Below are 21,389 nucleotides of genomic sequence, written 5' to 3' on the forward strand. Positions count from 1 at the left end.
TATAGTTTTCTCTACAATTCTTGACAGACTTGATTTCCTACCAACTCAGCTTTCTTTCAGACATCCCCTCCTTATTACATGACAAAAATGAAAAGCTTACAAAGATGATTGGGATGTTTCATTGGCCATCTTCTAAAGATAAATTTTCAATTTCTGTTGATCCAATATACCCTGCCAACTCACACAGAACTATTATTTAAAAAGATAATTTTCCTTTCAATTCCTGATCAGACCCAACCCATTTATATTCAGCTTATGGCCTGAAGAGCATGCACAAAATGACTAAATAGGTATGTAAAAATTAGTTTATTTGTCTACTTTTAATAAATGAGAAAAGAGGGGAAAACACAGTAGCCTGTCTCATATAGAACATTTATAATACATAACAATCCATAAAGCCTCATGGTGAGGTAGGAACAGCTTTGGAAAACAATGTACAGTCATAAAACATATAAAAAAAAACACATCAAAATCGGTAAAATTTTACACAGAAAATATATTTGTATCTGCATTTAGTGAGATGACAACTGCATAAAACTGCACCACATTCTGCCCAGATAGCTGGCAATAGCAGACACCAAAACTACATTATGAAAGTTCCATAATCACAGCATACACTGATGCATTTTCATTGTGCTGTTTCAAGGCAGAATGATAACATGGCAATTTCTGTGTCTTGAGCAAGACTTCTCATATACAACCATATATATACTACTTGTATGCTACATTCCTTTCAGTATCTTTTTGTCAAAGACACTGGACCATAAAATTTTTGGTTTAAATGTTTAAATTGTAGGACACACAAGAGGCCCTTTGCCAGTGAAAATGATTGCTAAAATATTCCAAGTTTTGTCAGTAAAGTGAAATTGCAGTTATACATAAGATCTGTAAAGCTACATCAAAATGATGCTACTCAACTCCTTTTCAGAGAAGGTCAAATAAGTTTTGACTCAGGTCTAATAATAGAAAAAAAAAAAGAGGGGGGGGGAGTTTCTTCTCTAGCTTGCCAAGTTTTAATACTGTTTTGTGATTCACCATTACATTGAAACTCAGTATTAAGTAAATATTTTCAATCTGGTTTGAAGAGCTTCAGCACATCAACCAAGTTACTCTCCACATTTGCTTCTTCATACTTTGTGAAGACATTAAGACAAAAGGTGAAGATGTGACATTTAGCTTTCTTATCAAAAAAAAGTATTAGCATTCAAATAAATCTTCAACCAGTTATTCCACTTACAGTATTTTCATGTTTTTATTTCCTTTAATGTTTTAAAGTTTCTAATCTTAGAAAAGCAAAAATATAAACATTAAATGGAAGTTCCTCCAAAATAACAGCAAGCTACCAAAAAGTTTCCCTCATAATATATCACCCTATCTCTGACAGTGATTTTCAATGGGATACTTGAGGGGGAAAAAAACTTGCTCTCAAATTGTTTGCCTCAGAAATGGCATTTCCCCCCCAGGCCTCCCCCAAAACATTCAAATACAAAGTTTTTTCTAATTCATATCTTTCTTAATGAAAATGTGTACTCCAAACCAACTAATTCAAGAACCGCAAGCTAAAATGTCACAGTGGAGATCTACTCTCCCTTAAGGCTGCATTTGGCTTGGAATTTTTTTTTCTAGATTAGTTTTAATTCAGGCACATAAAATGCCTCCTTTCCTACAAGATTGACAATAGACAAAAATCTAAGGATCCCTATCATAAACTTGCTGATCTTACAAAAAGCCAGCTTAAAAAGCTTTCAAGACAACTGGTGCAGAAATGAAAAATGGGTGGGTTTTTTCTTTAAACACTGAGCTACAGTGCCCTAAGAATGAGGATTTCCTCATTTCCTTTCATAAAGGCAAAAGGGATTCAAAACTTAGGAATTCTAAATACAAAAAACAAACAAAACAAAAACCACATGTTTTTCAACATAACTTTTTATATAGTAAAATATGGGTTAGAAAGTGCATTGCAGAGAGAAACAGTGTTTCTCTGTTAAAACTCAAAAGGTGAGTCAGTGCCCACTGCTTTTGTTATTGAATAACAAATTACTTTGAGAAGGAACACACTAGGGTACCACTTTATGCATTATATATAAACTACTTTAAAACAAGTTATGAAAAACCAGATAACTAGACCTACAAGGTTACTTTTATAGTACTTTTGAGAAAAACATAGCCTTGTCCTGTGCTTATATTTTTAAAACCTCAATTCTTTAGGAAAGACTTGTTTTTATGTATTTAGTTCAGAAAATCTTTCTTGGATGTTTTTAAGATATTTTGCTAGTTATCTTTTTTTTGTATCTTTACTGAAATGTTTACAAAATATAAACTCAACTTTGAAATATCTTAATAAAATATTCCATAGTTTAAAATGATAAATCAGGAATGCACATGATAACAGTACAATTAGCAGCTTTCCTCTTGTTTACCCACATAATGAGACCCCCTGTTTTGTGTCAAAAAGACTCAAAATCACACAAAAATTAAAGATACCTATCAGTTTAGGAATTTTCAATTGAATTATGAGGGTGATATCAGCAAAATAGTATTAAGAGACCCCAATTGGCAGGTTACAGTTTTGGCCCATTTTAGCAAACCTGAATTTATAAACTGTGTTCCCATTGTTATCCAAGCACAAATTGTTCTCATTCTTAAAGGAATATATACTGTCCATTAACACGGCCTATTTAAAAAATAAGCCCATTGCCAGCAACAGGCATACACTAGAAGGGGAAAATAACTTATGCCTGCTACTACAAGAATTGTCCACTAAAAAAGAAATTTCTAATCCCAGTCTTTATCAATATCTTTATCTTAAACTTTGTATTTAAATAGTGAATTCTTTTCTATCAAAAAGATAAGCCATTTTCAGAAGTAGTCACCTATAAAAACAATTGAAGTAGTCAGGACACTATGCTCTTGGCAAAATAGTTCTATATATGATAACTGATGTCATCAATATTAGTCTCATTACAGAAAAAACTATACACTTAATAAAAAAAAGCATAATGATTCTTCCAATCAAGATGATTTTTTTAAACTTCTTAAATACTGTTTAAGTAACTGTACTTAAAAGAAACAGCAATAAGAAAACAGTTAAAAGCAATTTCAGTCATAGTTCAGTCAACTCATGTGTAGATGTTATAGTATATATTCAAAGTAAGTCACTGTTGGAAGACCTGAGCAATGACAAGACATTATAGAAGTGTGAGTCCCGCCTTAATTATGAACTTAAAATTCTTAAATGATTTAATACTCAAGTGATATTAACCTCCTAATTCTTTCTCTCTCTAGTAAGTGGCTCACAAAGGAACAAAAAACACTGTTTATAATACTATAATAGCTTTCATCTAAATCTATTTGGGGATAGATGCCATGAAATAACTTGAGAGAACAGCATCTTTGAGACAACCAATAAGAGTTAAATAAATTAATTTCACAACTGTTAAAATATCTTTTGTTATACATAAATACTTTGTGAGTAAACCTTCAAGTCTTTCTTCGGTATTAATGGAGACCATAAACAATGCTGGTGAATATCTCTATATAATATACATATTCATAATTTTTTTAAAAGACAAGTGTTTTATGCATGTATTGAAAGTTTTTAAACAATTCAAATGTTTTTCCAAACATTAACAAGTTACAAAAGAATCTAAATGATGTTCAGTTGGGTGAACTTTTATGTTCTTCATCAAATACCCTATTATGTGTATAAAATGCAGTTTCTCATTAATTGTCTCACATTTCAACTCAGCAATAAAGAACAGAACTTAATACAAGATAGAAATTGATCGGTTTTTTTTTTCTTGGTAAAATGATAGAATTGCTCTACATGGAAAAAAAAAATGGAATAACGTTTCCCATTAACATCCATGAGTCGGTGTTTTGTTTTTTTCAAATGCTACCATTATGCTATGTAATAATTTCAAAGGAGGAAAGGGAAATGTAATCTAAAATGTCTAAGGGGAAAAAAAAAACTATTTCAAGTTTCATCAAGAAATCTCAACTAAAAATAAAACATGGGTGGGGGAAAAACAAAACAGAGAAGTTCTAGTAACAAATTAATTTTAATTTATTTATCCCCAATTAAGTTTTGCTATGGGAAAACTGAAATCAAAAGTATCATCATGTTATACAAGGTTTATGTTTACTTTTAACAAAAAAATGTAACATAGTGTTAAAACTGGCTTTCCAAAATTGTTACAGCATAGCTGTACTGTGCACTGATAATCACAAAGTTGTAATAAAAAACTTTGTGTTATGCAATTCCATTATGTTCTTACAAAAATAGAATTAAACAGTGTGACCAAAACAAGGACTTCAGCAATTATACTACTTGGCAACTTAAGATTTCAATGGAGAGTCTCTTTCTCTTGTGGATGAAAACAAGTTGAACATCACATGTTTTGAAAACTTACATAGATGATTCTGGTTGCTCGTTTGGCATCTTCTTTATATCTATCATAACAGCAGGCATACTATCAATTTTAGTCCTCCTGGGATGCTTTTGTAAATCGTCACTAAGTTCTAAACAAGAAATACTAACTGCCGAACTCTTTTCTGTTTCCTTTGCAGAACTGGTTTTTTGTGCGGTCCCACAACATTGCTTCAATGCACACTGAGTTCTACAAGCAAGCTCACATGGGGTAACACTTGATTTAGCACCTACACTAGCAAATTCAGGCTGAATGGTAGTGGCGTGGATTCCGTGATTGTGAAAAACGTCTTTAATGCTTTTAGCCACCTCCATGTAGGATGTAGGGTCATGACATTTTATGTGAGCAGTGGCGATGATTCTGCTTCCAGCAAGCTGCCAAACATGCAATTCATGAACTTCTTCAACTCCTTCAACATTTCGAAGTTCCATTTTCAAATTTCTGATATCTATTTGTTTAGGTACAGTTTGCAAAAGGATAAGGGCAGATTCCTTAAGTAACGGATAAGTGGTATAAAGAAGTATGCCAACCATCACAAGACAAAGAGTTGGATCTAAGTATAGCACCCAGCAAGGACCAGCCTCACTTATTGTAGTAGTAGAAGTATAAGTAGTATTAATTAGGTCTACATATGAGTGGCAGGGGTCAGGGATACATGGTTTCCTACAGAACGTTCCCTCAGTACAAGACTTCCAAGAAAAGAAAAAAACCAAGGCATTTATCACTACAATTACTGAACCCAAGGCATCTCCAAAGACATGCAGAAAAACTCCACGCATGTTAAGTTGTCCACTATTCTCTTCATCTTCGGAATCTAAATTGTCCGAATCATCACCAATAAGATTCCCATTAACTTGCACATCCATTGCACCGTCTCTGGCTTGTTCCTCTACAAAGAGATGCAAAATCATTACCACACATTTAGAAAATATTCACACCAAGTTGTATTCTTAAAACTGCTTTTTTCAGAGAGGGGGTAAGATCAAAACTAACAACAGCCAATTAGTTTTTAGTTTCTCTAGAGGGTAAAGTGATACAAAATGGGTGGGCTTAACCTTGGCTACAGCTTCTTTGAATGGGTACTTATTAAACTGTCAAATTAATTCTGCCTCTTTCCCTTATAAAGAAGAGGGAAAGCTCTACTAGCAAAAAAAATAAAAAATAAATGTAGTACAGATCTCTGCAAACTTGCAAGAAAAAAAAACTAAATCTGAGGGGTATAAATTCAACTTAAGTCTAATTGTAGAAAGAGCCCACTAAAGTCAGTCCATTTAATGAGACTGAGAAATTGACAACAATAACAATTGCAAAGCCATATATATATATATACATATATATATATGTTTTATATATATATATATATATATATATAGAAATTTTCTGATTCGTTTTAACTATTTAAAAGGTAAAATCTATTAAAGAAGTATGTACTTGGGCAGTTTAATTTGGGAGTGGAAAGAAATCCACATAAGATTGAATCAAATAATTTAATTCCATTTTTTTTAATGACTAATTTCCACGATTTAAATGGATGAGAAATCATGGCTTTTGTTTTAGATTAACTTTGAAATCACTGAATTGGGCCCAGACTGACAACTCAGAGGTAAAATCAACACATGATCTCACAAGACAAGACCACTAGGGATGAATTGAATCACACATTTTCGTTAATTAAAAAAAAAAAAAAAAAAAAAAAAAACTGAAAACCTTTAACCAAATGCTTGTTGAATGGAAAAGCTAACTGTTAAAGAGTTAGCTCCGTGCCCAGCCAGTGTGGAAAACAAAACGCCCATCACCCAGGAGGAGAGCAGCCACCGTCCCCGAACCTTCTTACACCACCGTCTCGGGTGGCCAGCCCGGCGCTCGGCTCCGGGAGCACCGCCTGGTGTCCCAGAGATAACCCAGCCGTCGGATCCGTTTCCCTCCGGGGATCACACAGGACCTCAGAGCCAGGGAGGACTCGAGTCCACCATTCTCTAACGCCGGAATTCTCTGTGATTCCTGGCACAGCCCCAGCTCCATGCTTGGAATATACTTTTCCCTTCTTCTCCCACCTATACCCACTCAACTAAAAATCCCGGTCCAAGAGGCCTTTCCCAGCTGACATTGCGCCCATTTACTATCTACCCTTCCCTGGCACGCAGGCCTGCGCTGCTGCCACTACCCGGGGGCACCGACCCCCCCCCCCCACGCCCGCGATGGCGTGCCCCGCACAAAGGGGCCAGCCCGGCACCTTCTTAGAGAAGGGAAAACTTGGGCCGGGAAGGCTTCCTCCGCTCCGCGCCACCCCGGGGGGGCCACCCCTGCCAGGCTGAGTGGGTGTGCCGCGAGCGGGCACGGGATGTCAAGCCTCTCCACGTGGGGGAAAGCGAGGGGCCGGTGGCGGCAGCGCCTTCGCCCAGCGGCAGGGGGCGGTGCGGGCCCTCTCGTCCCGCTCCCCCGGCCGGGGAGTGGGGGAGCGGCGAATCCTGGGCCCCCCCGCCCGCCCCTTCCTACCTGCCGGGTCCAGCTTCATTCCGTTCGAGCTGATGACCAAGTTGTTGGTCTCCTCGCCGTCGGCGGCCCGCTCGCTGTCCGTCATGTTGCTGTTGTTACTCCCGCTGCGGTTGTTCTTGCCCCGGCTCCCCTTGCTGTGGCTGTGGCCGAGCCCCCCGTGGGAGTGGCTGTGGCTGCGGCCGCTCGCGCCGGGCCCGCCCCCGTAGCCGCTGTGGTGGTGGAAGAGGCAGAGCCCCAGCAGGTTGACCACGAGCCCCGCCACGCCGACCCCGAGGACCACCAGCGGCTGCTGCATCTCGTGGGGCTCGATGAAGCGCTCGATGGCCTCCAGCAGGATGGCGAAACAGAGGCCGGTCAGGAAGATGGCGTTCACCAGGGCCCCCATCACCTCGGCCCGGATCCAGCCGAACGTGTTCTTTTGGGTGGACTGGGTCCGCCGGGCGAAGCGCTCCGCCACCAAGGCCACGATGAGGGCCAGCACGTCGGACAGCATGTGGAACGAGTCCGAGAGCATCGCCAGCGACGAGGTCAGCCGGCTCACCACCACCTCCAGCACCATGAACATGAAGGTCAGCGACAGCATGCACAGCAGCCGGGCCCGGTTCCGACCCCAGCACCCCATGGCTGCGGGACCCGACAAGTCCGAGATGGGCCCTACGCGGTTAGAGCCGAACCTGCGGGCGAGCAGGGGAGCCTCGCCGGCGTCGGAGACCCTGCGGGGGAATAAGCCCGGCTGGGAGTCCGAGGGAACCGACCTTCCTTCGACCACTACCGCCGAGACCCTCCGGGCCGGAGGGAGGAAAACAGTGCGGGGCCCGGCGGGGCGCTTCAGGCTGCCCTCGGAGCCCAAGGGGGAGCCGGAGCTGAAGCCCAAACGAGACTCGGCGCCCCCTTCCAGGGAGGCGGTGGCGGAGGCGACAGGCAGCCGAAGCCGGCGCCCGGAGCCGAGAGGAGAGAAGAGGGCGGGGGCTGAGGCAGCGACGAAGCCGGGTGAGGAGCAGCTCCGCGCCGGGAGAGGGGGCCGGGCATCTGTGGCCGCGGGGACTCCGGACTGCGGGCTCCTCGATTCCGCGAATCCTCGGTCTGGCTCTGGCGACTGACGAGCTTAAGAGCCGGAGAGGAGGAAGAGACGACGGCGGCAGCCAGGAGAAGAAGCGAGAAGGAGGAGAAGGAGGAGGCGGCGGCTGCACTCGGCCCCGTCTCGGGTTCTCTCCTCACCCCCCCGCCTTTGCAGACGGTTTACAAAAAAACTTTGCTTTGCACTCGGAACCCCCGTTTTCACACGGACCCGTGCGTGACACTGTCCCCGGCGCCCCGCCCACCCTCTTTCTCATTCGCCAGTCCGCCCTCACGACAGACACTTTGCCCCGCCCTCCAGAATTGGCTATTGGGTGACGGCTTCTCGGGGCGGGAAGGGGGCGGAGTAGCTGCTCGAATTGATGGGGGCGGGGCTTTGCCTTCCCGGCGCCGGGTGTAGGGTTGGGGTTGCCGGGTGCAGCCGGTGGCGTGGGGGGCGTGTGGAATAAGGCCGGGTGCAGTGGGAGGGACCGGGGTGGGTTGTGGGAATCTTCCTGACGGGGTACGGGCTGTAGCCGCCCCGGGCGTCCTGGAGTCCCAGCGCCCGGGATACTCGGGTCTTCATCCTCTCGCCCTCACGCAGGGACTAGTGTCTCCCCAGGCAACCGCTAGACTTTGGTCCTCCAAACCCGGGTCCACGTGGGAAAGGGCAGGGCGGTCGCTGTCAGTCCGGCGGCGCAGGACCGAGCTCTCTCCTGGGCTGCGGAGGGAGACTCGTAGCAGCGGGGGCTCCGAGTCCGGGGGCCGCTCGAGACCCGGCAGATTAGGGAAGTTTGGGCAGAAATGTCCTTGGAAAAGGACCTAAGAAGTATAAAACCAGCGGAAAGGAGTGTTAGGACTTGTTGGGTGCAAGCCAAGATAGAGAGAGAGAGAGTGTGTGTGTGTGTGTGTGTGTGTGTATGTGTGTGTGTGTGTGTGTGCGCCCGCGCGCGTGTGCCCATTTTTACCTCCGGGCCTCAGCCTTCCCATCCACAAAATGAAACACTGTCTCCATCGCTTCCTGCTCCTCAGTCTCCCATCCTCTAGCCTCGGTCCCCTCTCATTTGACGTGGGGAGGAAACCGAGGTTCCGAGGGGAAGCTGCTCCAGCTAGCTCCCGGAGCCCAGTCTAACACCTTCCTGACACAAACTCCCCAAGTGTATGAATCTGCCTTCTCAATGATCTGGTGGGTTGGGGGTGAGAAGTGATCGGCTCCCAAGGTTTGTTCTGGTTCCCAGGTTCAGCTTGATTTTAAGCAGATCCAAGCGAGCACGGGTTGGGACCCATTGCTGGGACTTCATTTCAAGCATTTGTCACAGGCTTCCTCTGTGCAAGGGACTGTGCCAGGGCCTGAGATGCGGCCAGAATCCCCAGCCGTCTCGTCTCGGGACAGGGCATCCTCCCCAGAGGGAAGCTGGCCACCTCCACCCCCGCTCATTTCTGGGCCATTACCTCTCAGTCCTCCAGGCTGGCTCTGCCTGTCCCCCGGGATCCCGCTCCCAAACCTAACCGGTGCCCGAGTCGTCTCCTTCCCCACAGCTGCTCCACTCTCCCCGCGTCCCCTCCCGGCTTCTCGGGCCACCGCCATTCCCAGCTTTCAACCTCCCTGGTGGCTCAGCTCTGAGCCGTCTGGGAATGGTCTCTTCCCCCAATTACCCGAGCACCAGAGACAGAAGAGGCTCAGAGACCCCTCACTGTACAGACAGACGCAGAGCTCTGCCCAGCATCTCGCGGGTAGTGATCGTCAGAAAGGGAACGTGAGCCCAGGCTTCCCGACTTCAGATTCAGGACTCCTCCAGAATCACATCAGTTGTTTCCAAGTTACATTTTCTGGGGGAGCTCCTTGGAAGTGGACTCTCTCCTATTTGCCTTTGAATTCCCGATGCTGCCGAGCACGACAGGGGCTTGGGGCCAGTGGGCCCTGTATAAACGCCAGCTATTACAACAGAGTACAGTGTTTTATCCATAGCATTTTAATGAATGTGGAGTTGAAGTGAATTAAATGTGCAGGGCCTTCCTTGTCAGTTCTCCTCTGCATTGTCTCTTCTAAACTGTGGTATTAAATTCAGGAGGGGCTCGGGAATCCTTCGGTCCAAACTGCGTTTCCCCCATGAAGATGCTGAAGTTCAAAGGATAAGCTTTAGTAATTTGCTACCTTCCCAATCTGTCCTTCATATAGCTATCTAATCTTACTGGGATTCTGCCGGACTTCTGCGTCTGAATCCCATTCTAATTTAGCTTACTTGCATTTGTCTAGGACTCATCCTCCACATTGGATTTTAAGCTCCTAGAGGTCAGGAGCTAAGACGTTATTTTAAAAAACTAGTAAATGGCGATAATAACGGTGTGTGACATTTATGTGGTGGTTTAAGACTTGCAAGGTGCTTCGCAGTTAACTTCTCATTTGATCCTCCCAACGTAGCTTTGAAGCAGGTGCTATTATTATGCACACTTTTATGAGGAAATTGAGGCTTGAGTTTAAATGACTTACCCAGTGTCTCAAGGGAGGGGAATGTCTGGGGTGAAATTCATATTCAGGTCTTCCTGATTCCAGTCAGCATTCTACAGACTACATCATCCCGCGTCTAGTAACGAGGTGATAAGTGTTTGTTGAATTGAATCAAATCAAATTGAATTGCAAATGAGGAGTGTCTGAGGGCAAATCCTAGAAAAAAAAAGAGGTAGAAAGGGATTTGTCCGTGGAACTGAGAAAGTTGTATCCCTAGAAAGGGTCTCAATTAGAACTTTGTTTTTAATTCCCAGAAATACTCTGCTTTAGAGATTGCATGAATTTTAGGGTCACAGTAAGCAGATTGTGGGCTCTTGTGCCTTCCCTCCTCCCCAGCCCTTTCCTCCTATTTATTGTAGTTATAATAAACCTGACTCTGGGATATTATGACCCGACATGCCCAGTCCAGTCTTCCTGCTGGCCATTACTGATACTATCCCAAGATTCTGGCAAGGGGCTTTGAACCATTAATTGGGAAGTCTGCTTTTAAGGCCACCTGGACCCCCTAGGCAAAGAGATAAGTTTGTGCAGAGCAGTTAGGAGAAAAAAAAAAAATAGGAAATGAGTAACACCCAAAAAAAGTTAAACTGAAAGAATATTAAACTTGTAAAGTCACACAAAACTTTGAGCTTATATACATCAGACCTCCTAGATATAGAATTTCATTCAATTGTCAATCTCCTTAATAAGTTCCATTTTCAACGTAGTTTCTAGAATGTGAGTTCTCATGAAGGAAGAAGCATGTTTTTGCCTTTCTCTAGCTTCATAGCACTTACCATAGTAATTAGTACCTAATAATTTAAAAGTGCTTGTTGACTGACTTCTGGACTTTTCTGGAATGTGACTATCACATTCCTGGTAAAACACATCCAGTTATCTGAATATCAAGATCAGTAAAAACTCATCCCTGCTAGATATGCTAGGGCCTCTCCGCCAGAGGCCCTCTTCTCTCCTCTCACACTCCTCTACCACACTGGATCAGACCCCTCTCACATCTGGACTATTGCAAGAGCCTGCTAGGTATTTTCACTGATTTATAAATCTCTTCCCCACTCTAATCCAGCCTTCACTCAGCCATCAAATTGATCTTCCTAAAATGAAGGTCTGTCCTTCCTATTCAATAAACACCATTCAGATTCAAATAAACAGTCCTCCAATTTATAAAATCCTTCATAACCTTATCCCTTCCTACCTTTCCAGCCTTTTTTCACCATCCTGCACTCTGCATATTAAGTGACACTCATTTCCTTGCAGTTCCCTAAACTTTTGTCTGCCTCTTCAACAGAACATCTCCCTCCTCATCTCTTCCTCCTGGCTTCCCTGGCTCCCTCCATTCTCTACCAAGCCTTACCCAGTCTCCTTCATTTCATTGCCTTTCCCAAGACTGCTCCCAATTTATCATGTACACTCTAGATTATTTGTACGTAGTCGTTTGCATGTTGAATCCTCCATTAGATTGTGAGCTCCTCCAGAGCAGGAGCTATTTTTTTGGTGGCAGTGATGGCAGTTTGGGCCTTTCTTTGCTTCCCTAGTGATTAGCATGGGGCAGACCCATAGAAGAGTTTGATTAACACTAAGTGATTGGCTGTCTCCATGTCCTCTGATGATAGATCTCCAGATATTCAGGATCTCCATTTGTCCAACCCCCTAATTTAACAGATAATGAATGAGGCCCAAGGAGGTGAACAGCCTACCTAAGGTCAACCAGGTAGTCACTGGCAAGGCTAGGATCGGAGGCCAGACCCTCTCCCCTCACTTCCACTGCTCTTTCCTCTTTTTTCAATCAGTCCTATTGATCATTTGGCATGAAGTGGGAAAAAAAATAAGTGCACTAATGTGGTGGAGCTTGGGCTCAGATCCTGCACCAATATTTATTGTAAATCACCCAAACTCTCCGGTGCTTTCTGTAACCCTCTAAGATTATAAACTACAGAACAGATTCTTGCTGACTTGTGTTAAAAAGAGTCCTCACTAAAGAATAAATTTGTGAAGCCACAAACCTACATCCTAGCTCACTTAGCTTACTGCCTATCAAATAGTTATCTCATTGACACAGCCCAAATAAGTTAAAAGCCAGATTACTTTCAAAGCAACCAGTAATTCAGTTCATGACAACACTGAACAGTCCTCCTGGTTGACTAGGGTTCCCAGGGCCCATTTTCTTCACTGACTTTTCCTTAACTTACTGAAAATTCATTAAGCATCAACCAAAAATATGAGGGGAATGTTCCATTTTTTGGAAAAAGAAACTGCCCCTTTGAATGAACAGATTGTCCATACTAATCAGAATTATTTCACAGCCTCTGGGCTTCAGTGTTCTCCCGAATCTCAGCAAACACTCCATTTCTCATCTCCAGGCATTTTCTCTGCCTATCTTCCCTCCTTGTCTGGCTTTCCAGATAAAAATCTTATTTCTACAGAGACCCCTCTTAATTCTAGGGCTTTCCCTCTCCCATATTTCCTACTTGTGTATAACTTTGCATATTGTTTTACTTGTTGTCTCCCCCATTAGATTGTGAGCTCCTTCAGGGTGGTAACTGCCTTTTGCCTCCTTTTTTGTATCCCCAATGCTTAGCACAGTGCCTGGCACATAGTAGGCACTTAATGTGTATTGACCTACTGACTGTAAACAAACAAAAAATGTATGAGAATCCTATTACTTGAGTTCTGGGAGCCACTATACTGCCCACCTGGTCAAGTGACCAGCTGGATGGAAATTTTGGTACAGGATTTGAAAAGATTGTATTTCTGAAAAGAAAAAAAAAATCTGAATCTTAGGATGACAACAGCTACTAAAAGTGAAAAAGCTGTTGTAGAGAAAGACAAAACCATGAAAAAAGTCAGAACTCCTTGGAAAATTACACAACAGTTAAATTTGGGGTGTTAATTGAAAATTCTACTTTTGACCATTAAATTGTGTGGAAAGAAAGTTTCTGAGGGTGGTCAGTTGGTGAGTTTGAAGGGCACATGGGCAGTTGTAAACACATCTCAGGCAACCAGACCTAAAGGTCACCATTTGAGTTTTGGCTTTCCCCAGAGAGAATAGGCTCTGGACTGAAAGAACAAACAAGTAACAATAAAATAACAAAGTACAGAAAGAACACAAAGGCATTTAGAAGGGAAACCATAAGAAAGAAATGGGTCAAAGCAGGAAACAGTGTTCATTACAAAGGGGAAACAGGAATAACAGAGAGAGTGGAATGTTCAGTCAAAAGCCTGAAACAAAAGGTTGTTTTTATTTATATTTTAAACCAAAGAATTCCAGGTAAGGGTAAATAGAAGTGTTAGTCTACACATTGTGTGAAAATGAAACATGTGCATTCAAGGATCTAATAATATAAATATTAAAGGGATTGATTCACACAGAAATCCTCAGTGAAAAGTATTGTTATATACAAAAGATGTTAAATATAAAAGTAATATCAAAGGTTAAGTTGCCAGTTTTTAGGGACATTCCGTAAGTTGAACAACTTTACATGCCTATACACAAGTTTTTTATGTACACCATCACATGAGAAAAATAGTGTCTTTCAGTAGAATATAATAAAAAAATAAATAAGACAATTGGGAATTGGGAGACTGGGCCTGAATTTTAGTTATTTTAGTCTCTATTTGTGTGACCTTAGGCAAGTCATTAATTAATGTACCTCAATCTCCTCATCTATAAAATGAGGGAGACAATAATTACTCAAACTTCTCTAAGTTTAAAGGTTATATGGTACATTTCCCACAAAATCCTGGTCAAGTTCTAATTATTATGAAAAGTTGAGGTTCAAAAAAATTAACTTGACCCCTATCACAAAGCAAATAAATGTTAAAGCTGGAAACAATGACCTCTTCCTAGGATTCTCTTGCAATCCTTACATCCTTGACTGGGCTACCTGTCTAGTTTACAATCCTAATAGTGTGTCATTTTCATAGAAGTGGTTCAAAGAGGGGAGAAGTAGAGACAAATAAAGGAAGACAATATGTGGAGTCCTACAAAAGACATAAGATTTGGAATCAAAAGGAAGAGACTCAATTCCTAATTCTGTTGTTTACAACCTGAATCATCTGGAGCAAATCAATTCAAATCTCTGAGCAGAAGTTTCCTTATCTGTAAAATGAGGCATTTGGACTGGATGGTTACTAAGATCCCTCCCAGCCATTATCCTATGAAATAACTGACAGTAATTCTTAGGTCTGGTCCATTCAGGGCAACATATTACAAAGCAGAAGGTTGCATAGTGCAAAGAATTAGAGCAGAAAAAGTTAATTCTTGAGGCTTCTATCAAGTAATAAGAGCTTGCTAGTAATAGCATTTATGTGCTTTAAAGTTTGCAAAGTACTTAATAAACATCTCACTTTACCTTCAGGGTTGTTGTGTGGGTAAAATTATCATCAACCCCATTTTACAGATGAGGAAACCGGGTATTTTTCCTGTCTAGATAAGTCCTTTCTCCTTGGACAATGAGTGCTGGAATCAAAATGAAAAATTCTTTTTCTTTGATTTTTCTATTTGCCAACTCCATACAGATCCTTCATTCTCTCTGTATAATGTGTCTACCTAGTTATTTACATGTTATATTAAACTAGACATGTTACAATTAAAACTCGAAACAGCTTGAGGTCAGGGATTGCTGAGGTTTAGGGAGAGGGTTCTTTCTTTTTAACCCCAGCTCTTGGCACAATCTTTGATATGTATTCAGTTATTTAACAAATGATGGTTGTTTGACACATCTAATCACTCTTTATGGCTGTAGTTCAGATCTGTTTTAATTAGATTGCAGCATAATTCATATTGCTTATTACATTTTAGTTAATTTATATTTTATTTATATTTATTAAATTATTATGTGTTATATTTTATCATAACATTTATTTATTACTTAATAATGATTAAATAGAGAGGTAGCCTGGCATGATGGATAGAGGATGATCTTGTAGAAAAAAAGACTTGGGTCCCTGTTAATACCTACAAGACATATTAGCCATTCAAATTGGTCAAGCCCATTTACCTTCAGCGGAGCACCCTAGTCGACTCTCTACAGAGTTGCCAGTCAGCTTTGGAGATACCAGCCATAGAGGATTATAGATTTATACGTGGAAAGGATCTTAGAAATCATCTTGTCCTATCCCCTCACTTTACAGATGAAGAAACTGAGTTCCAAAAAGGGAAAGTCATTTGCTAATAGTCAAAGATAATAAGACTAAAATAGAGAAAAAAAAGCCTAATAATAGCCTTGATAGAATTTCAGAGCCAGTCTGGTCCAAATTGTGAGAAAGCCTCAATGGAGGCAACTGGATAAGATTTGGAACTTTGGGTTTTGTTTGGTTTTTATCAGCTGCACAGTTTACAAATTATCTGAAAAGTTGACTTAACTTTGTCCCTAAATTTTGGAAGTCTACTTTGTTTGGGGCTGCTATTCCTCTTTGCCAATCCCTGCTGACTGTTAAGATGCTAGGAATCATAAGAGAAAGAATTTCTGCTTAAGTTTTGTTTAACAGGTTTTACTCTTATCTAATCCTCTAATTTGAATGCTTTTTTCACTGTCTTGCTAATAATTTATTTGCTTGCAAAATTGTTTATCCATTGTTTTCCTTTCATTCTTTCATAATTCCCAAAAGTTATAATCTTGTTCTTGAGAGCCTGTTAATTAGATGCAAAAATTTGCATCCATCTTAGCCAATCCTAAAAGGTACCTTATTTCACAGAGAACATCCACTGAGAAGGGTATTTCTCACCCTTGCAAATTAAGTTGTCTTGTCCTTGAAGAAAAACAAAATTCTTTAAGTTGATCAAATTCCAGCTGTAAACATTTTGGTTTTGCTTTTTTTTTTTTTTTTAGTGCACAAGGAGATAATTATTTTGTGGTTTTTAGTCATATTTTCAACATTCTTATTAATAGCCAAAGTGCCTGAGGTTCCTTAATAACTTGAGTTGGCTGAAGGCTCCTTGCAAGGTTGAGGGTACCTTAATTCAAACCTCTCATTACCTAATAGGAAATGCTTTCTCCATCAGGCATGACTACTCCAATAATGACAGATTCTAAAAGACTAGAATAAAGGTGTTTAAATATTTGAAATGCAGTAACAGCAGTAGAGTGGGTGGGAGGTGAGAAGCTACCATCTGCCTCTTGCTGACTAATGAGTAGATCATCATAATAAGTAGCTAGCATTTATATAAGGTTGCAAAGCGCTTTACATGCATTATCATTTGGTCCTTACAACAACCCTGGGAGGTAGATGTTATCATTATCCTCATTTTACACATAAAGAAAGTAAACCAGAGAGAGTTTAAATAATTTGCCTAGAATCACACAAATAATATGGTCTGAGGCAGAATTTAAACTCAGGTATTCCTGACTCCAAATCCAGGGCTCTATCCACCATGCCATCTACTTGCCCTAGATCAAAGAAGAAAATTCTTGATAGCTTCATAGCCATTTCAGTTCTGGACTTCCTGTTATTGATTTAACCTGAGCTTGATTTTCTCATGGCTCTATAGCTAATTGCCTCCCAATGCCAACAGAATTTATCATCACACATGCACTGATTTATAAATTCCTTCGTGTCACATGTGAGTTCTAGGGAGAACTCTGAGTAGCTTAAATATCCTGAAAGTGAGTTACATACAGTCAGAATGCTAGGTGAATAACATGGCAGACCACTGCTGATCTAGGGGCTCCCATAAACTGCAAGTATACAACCTCAAATGGGAAGTAGCTGTCCATTTTAGGCAAAAAAGGAGCCTAATCTCTCTGATTCATCCTAGTGTGGTATCTAGGGAGGTATGATGGAAAAGAGGGCTAAGTTTATATTAGAGTAGAAAGGAAAATTAACTGTCTTGACAAGCAAATCTGTCAGTTCAACCTCAAAAAGGGGTTCTTGGATTTGTCCTTTCCTCTCCATTCCCAACACCACTATCCTACTCAAAATCTTTACCATCTTAAAACTGAACAGCTATAATGGCCTCTCTACCTCTTACTAAATCTTACTAAAAATACTCCTTTGCATATATCATTCTTCTGCTCTCTAGAATCTCCTCCATTTTCTCCAGATTCCTTAACTTGATAAGTCCACAATCTTGTCTGTTTTCCTCTCTAACTCACCAGCCAGTGCTCTACTCCATGAGCTCAGCTCTAGCCAAATTGATGCATTCACCAACCACCACCGCCAGCACCAGACTTTATGCTTTATCTTTTTTCAGATTATCATCCTTAAGACACCAGACAAGTACTCAATATATTTGAGTGAATAAATGCATAGGATACCCTTTCCAACGTTTTTCTTAGGTCCTACCTGTCTTTTCAAGATCTTAATGCCATGTCTCAACTCATGGTAATTTCTGCTCCTTCTGACTTAACTGTAGTATTTGTCTTTAACAGTGAATATTTCAATATTACCACTTGAGATTATTTCTCTTTTATGTTCTGAGCTCACCTCAACTATTCTCTCTCCCTACCTAGATCACATTCATAGGCTTTAAAGATTAAAAGATTATTCAATACCTATCCATCTTCAGAAGATAAAACTGACTCAGTAAGGAGCTCAATAAGGAGCTGGGGCTATTTTTTCATTGATTATACTGCTAATACTTAGCACAAGGTTTTTCATATGATACTCAGTAAACATTTGATTCTATTAAAAGCTGTAATGTCTTAAAATCAACAATTTAGATCTAATCTAGAAGGAATATTAAAGAGCATCAGGTCCAATCCTCTCATTTAACACCTGAGGAAACAGGTTTCAAGGTTAATTCTTATAGGGAGAAAGTACAAAGGTGAAATTTGAACCAGGTCCTGGGACTTCTAGCCCATTTTTTAGGACACTCTCATTTCAGTAGACAAAGTTCATGAATTCTCTGAAAGCTACTGTGCTTATAAGGACTACTAATGCTATTATAAGACTGACAGTTTTCCAACTTGAAAGTGCCCCATGCCCAACTGCCTGTCCCAACAGCCATGGAACCCTTCAATCCCAACATTCCACTCTTCTGACTGAGGGAATCTCAACTGAAATCTGCTTATTTGAATTCAGTTCAAAACTCATTACATTATAAACAGTTCCAAGGGGGATGTTCTAATTCTTTTGGTGCACTGGAATTTTGTTGTTGAACTTAGCTTGAAAGAAGTGGGCCACCAGCTGGGAATCGTAAATCTTTGTTTCACATTCACCGATACTTTTTTTCTCATGCTAGTATTTGGTATAATAGACAGGCTTATGTCAAATAGGTATTACAAAAGAAATTACTTATTCCATTATTTATTTATCTATCCTTTATTTATGGTGGTATACTTTGAATTATAAGCTTCTGAAGGGCAAGAAAGATGTATATTTACAATCTAAATATGTATATTTAATAATTTAATAGGAGTTTTGTTGATTATTTCATCAATAAGCATTATCATTCACAGTGTACTAGGCACTGTGTCAAAAGTTTTAGGATACGAAGAGGAATGCAATTCCCTGATCTTAAGCAGCCCACAATTTAATGGTGGAGGCAACATGCAAATATATATAAAGCAAATTATATACAGAATAAACAGAAAATAATAGAAGAAAAGGCACTGAAGTTGTTAGAGAAACTGAAAAGGTTTTCTTGTAGGTGAAATTTTTTTCAAATATTTTATTTAAAAATTTCCCCTAGTTAACATTCAAAACAATCTTTTACCCTTGTTTTTAAGATTTTTGAACTCTAGATTTTCTCCCTTATCCCCACCCACAATTAAGAAACTACTTATGAAGTTATGCAAAACATTTCCATATAAGTCAAGTTATGAAAGAAATCTCGCACCCTAATGAAAAGAAAATTAAATTAAAAATAGATGAGAGAAATAGAGAATGCTTTTATCTGTATTCAGACTGGATTAATTCCTTCTTTGGATATGGATAGGATTTTTCACCATACCTTGAGTAGTTGTGGATGATTGTGCTACTGAGAATAACAAAGTCATTTACAGCAGGTCATACCAGAACATTTCTATTACTTTTGTGTATAGTATATTTTATTTTGTTCATGAAGGACTTTATTTTTTTTCCCCCTAAGATCTTGCTCATACTTTCCCAGAAAACAATATTCCATCAGAGAAACTTGTTTCAAAAATTTTTTTTACAATTACTATTAATAATTGTATTTTCCCCCATTTATTCTCTCTTCTTTTACCTTGTCCCTTCTCAAAAGTATTTTGCTGCTGACCACTTCCTCCTCCAATATGCCCTCTCTTGTAAGAAGATGGGATTTTAATTGGGACTTAAAGGAAACTAGAGAGGTTAATAGTCATTTCTGGAAATACCACACTCTTTCCTCCCACCCCCTTCCCCTCCCCTAGCCTCACCAACTTGAATCCTTCCTTATAATCCAAAAAAAAATTTTTAATATAAAAAAATAACATTCTGCCCTACCTCCTATATGAGAGGAAGGGGGATTTTTTTTTTCTCCATTACCTAAGTGATCTTTTAGTTACTTGGAGTTGGCTTTCTCTTAATGACTTTTTCATTTCCACTATTGTAGTTTTGTTTCTATTCTTTGGTCCTGCTTTTTTCACTTTCTTCCATTTATATAATTTTTACCATGCTTCTCCAGTTTCTTCTTCTTTGCCATTTCCTACAACACAAAACCCAATTTTCCCTCAGCTCAACCTAGCAATCACAAGTTAGTTGACAATAATTTAATACAATTGAACAAATGTTAAGCATCCACTATGTCCTATAGCTGTGTTCTAAAACACTTGAAACAAGAAGCTAGAAAAGAAATAGATCCTGTCTATAGGAACTTAATCTAACTGGACACAGATAAAGAAATGTGAAATACACAAATAAATAGTCATTTCAAAAAGGAGAGAACTAATAACTAGTTGAGAGTTTGAAGAAGACATTGTGAAGACAGCAGCCTCTGAGACATACTTTGAAGAAAGTTAGGGAATCTAACAGGCAGAGAGGATGAAAAGATACATTTCAGACATTGAGGGGTCTGCCTGTTTAAAGATGAAATTTCAGAGCAATAGAGGGAATTGAATTGTTTTCAGCAGTATAACTTTGTACTCTTTTGACACTCTAAGGTCTCATTCTGGCTATTTCCATTGCTTTTGGGGTTCCAGATTGCTAAATTGATAAAAGTATTTTAATAAATTCTATTTTATTTTATTTCTCATGGCTCAAAATGCAGAGGCTCTTGAATGCTCTTTTAGTTTACCATTGTTTCTATAAAATGCCAACTGCCAGGCTCAATGGTCATCCTCCCCACCCAAGAAAATCATATCCATGTGCTCTTTCCAATTATAATTTCTATCCACTCATCTTCATAAACATTTTTATTCACAGAATTTTGGAGTTGGAAGGAGTCTGGAGTCAGGAAGACTTGGGGAGTTCAACCCAGACTTCATTGGTTATGTGATTCTCGGAAAGTCACTTAAGGTTTTTTTTTGTTGTTTTGTTTTTTGTCTGTTTCCTCAACTGTGAAATGAGGGAAATAATAGCACCTATCTTCCAGGGTTGTTGTGAAAATCAAATGAGATAGTTGTAAAATTGCCTAGTACAGTGCCTGGTACATAGTAAATTTTACATTGGTGATTGGTGATTGACTAATATTTTAGGAATGAAGATGCTCAGGGAGACCAAATGACCAATAGTAATAAGCATGGTATAGTGAAAGGGAAACTAAACTGGCTCTGGAATCAGTGGATCTGGGTTCAGATTTCATCTTCTGAGCTTGCTATCTGAATAACAGGAGGCCAGGAGCCTTCCGTCCTTAGATTTTGGTTTCCCTCTGGACTAAGTGGTCTCTGAGTTTCTTGGATCCTAACCTAAGTTCTTTGCCAGAGAATAACTGACAGAGTCAGGAATAGACGTAGGTCTCCTAACTCTCAATCCCTGTGTGTTATTACACCATGCTATCTTGTCCAACTGATCAGATCAGG

General features: G+C 40.3%; 1 protein-coding gene across 1 annotated transcript; it reads right to left on the reverse strand.

Moving 5' to 3' along the window:
• Window positions 1-291: 291 nt before the first annotated feature.
• Window positions 292-17,000, reverse strand: SLC30A1 (solute carrier family 30 member 1). Its single transcript, XM_074309089.1, has 4 exons — window positions 16,877-17,000; window positions 10,474-10,647; window positions 6,927-8,804; window positions 292-5,319 (listed from the first exon to the last, which is right to left on the reverse strand). Exons 3-4 carry the CDS (start codon window positions 7,546-7,548, stop codon window positions 4,409-4,411), a joined length of 1,533 nt encoding a protein of 510 aa, XP_074165190.1. The 5' UTR covers window positions 7,549-8,804; window positions 10,474-10,647; window positions 16,877-17,000; the 3' UTR covers window positions 292-4,408.
• Between the last annotated feature and the right edge of the window lie 4,389 nt (window positions 17,001-21,389).

This window comes from Sminthopsis crassicaudata, chromosome 4 (genome assembly GCF_048593235.1).
Source record: "Sminthopsis crassicaudata isolate SCR6 chromosome 4, ASM4859323v1, whole genome shotgun sequence".
Lineage (NCBI taxonomy): Eukaryota > Metazoa > Chordata > Mammalia > Dasyuromorphia > Dasyuridae > Sminthopsis > Sminthopsis crassicaudata.

Excerpts from the sequence above, each read along its gene's own strand:
- SLC30A1 (XM_074309089.1), bottom strand. The coding sequence starts at position 7,548 with ATGGGGTGCTGGGGTCGGAACCGGGCCCGGCTGCTGTGCATGCTGTCG. Across the intron at positions 5,320-6,926 it reads AATGAAGCTGGACCCGGCAG|AGGAACAAGCCAGAGACGGT; the intron begins GTAGGAAGGGGC and ends ATCTCTTTGTAG.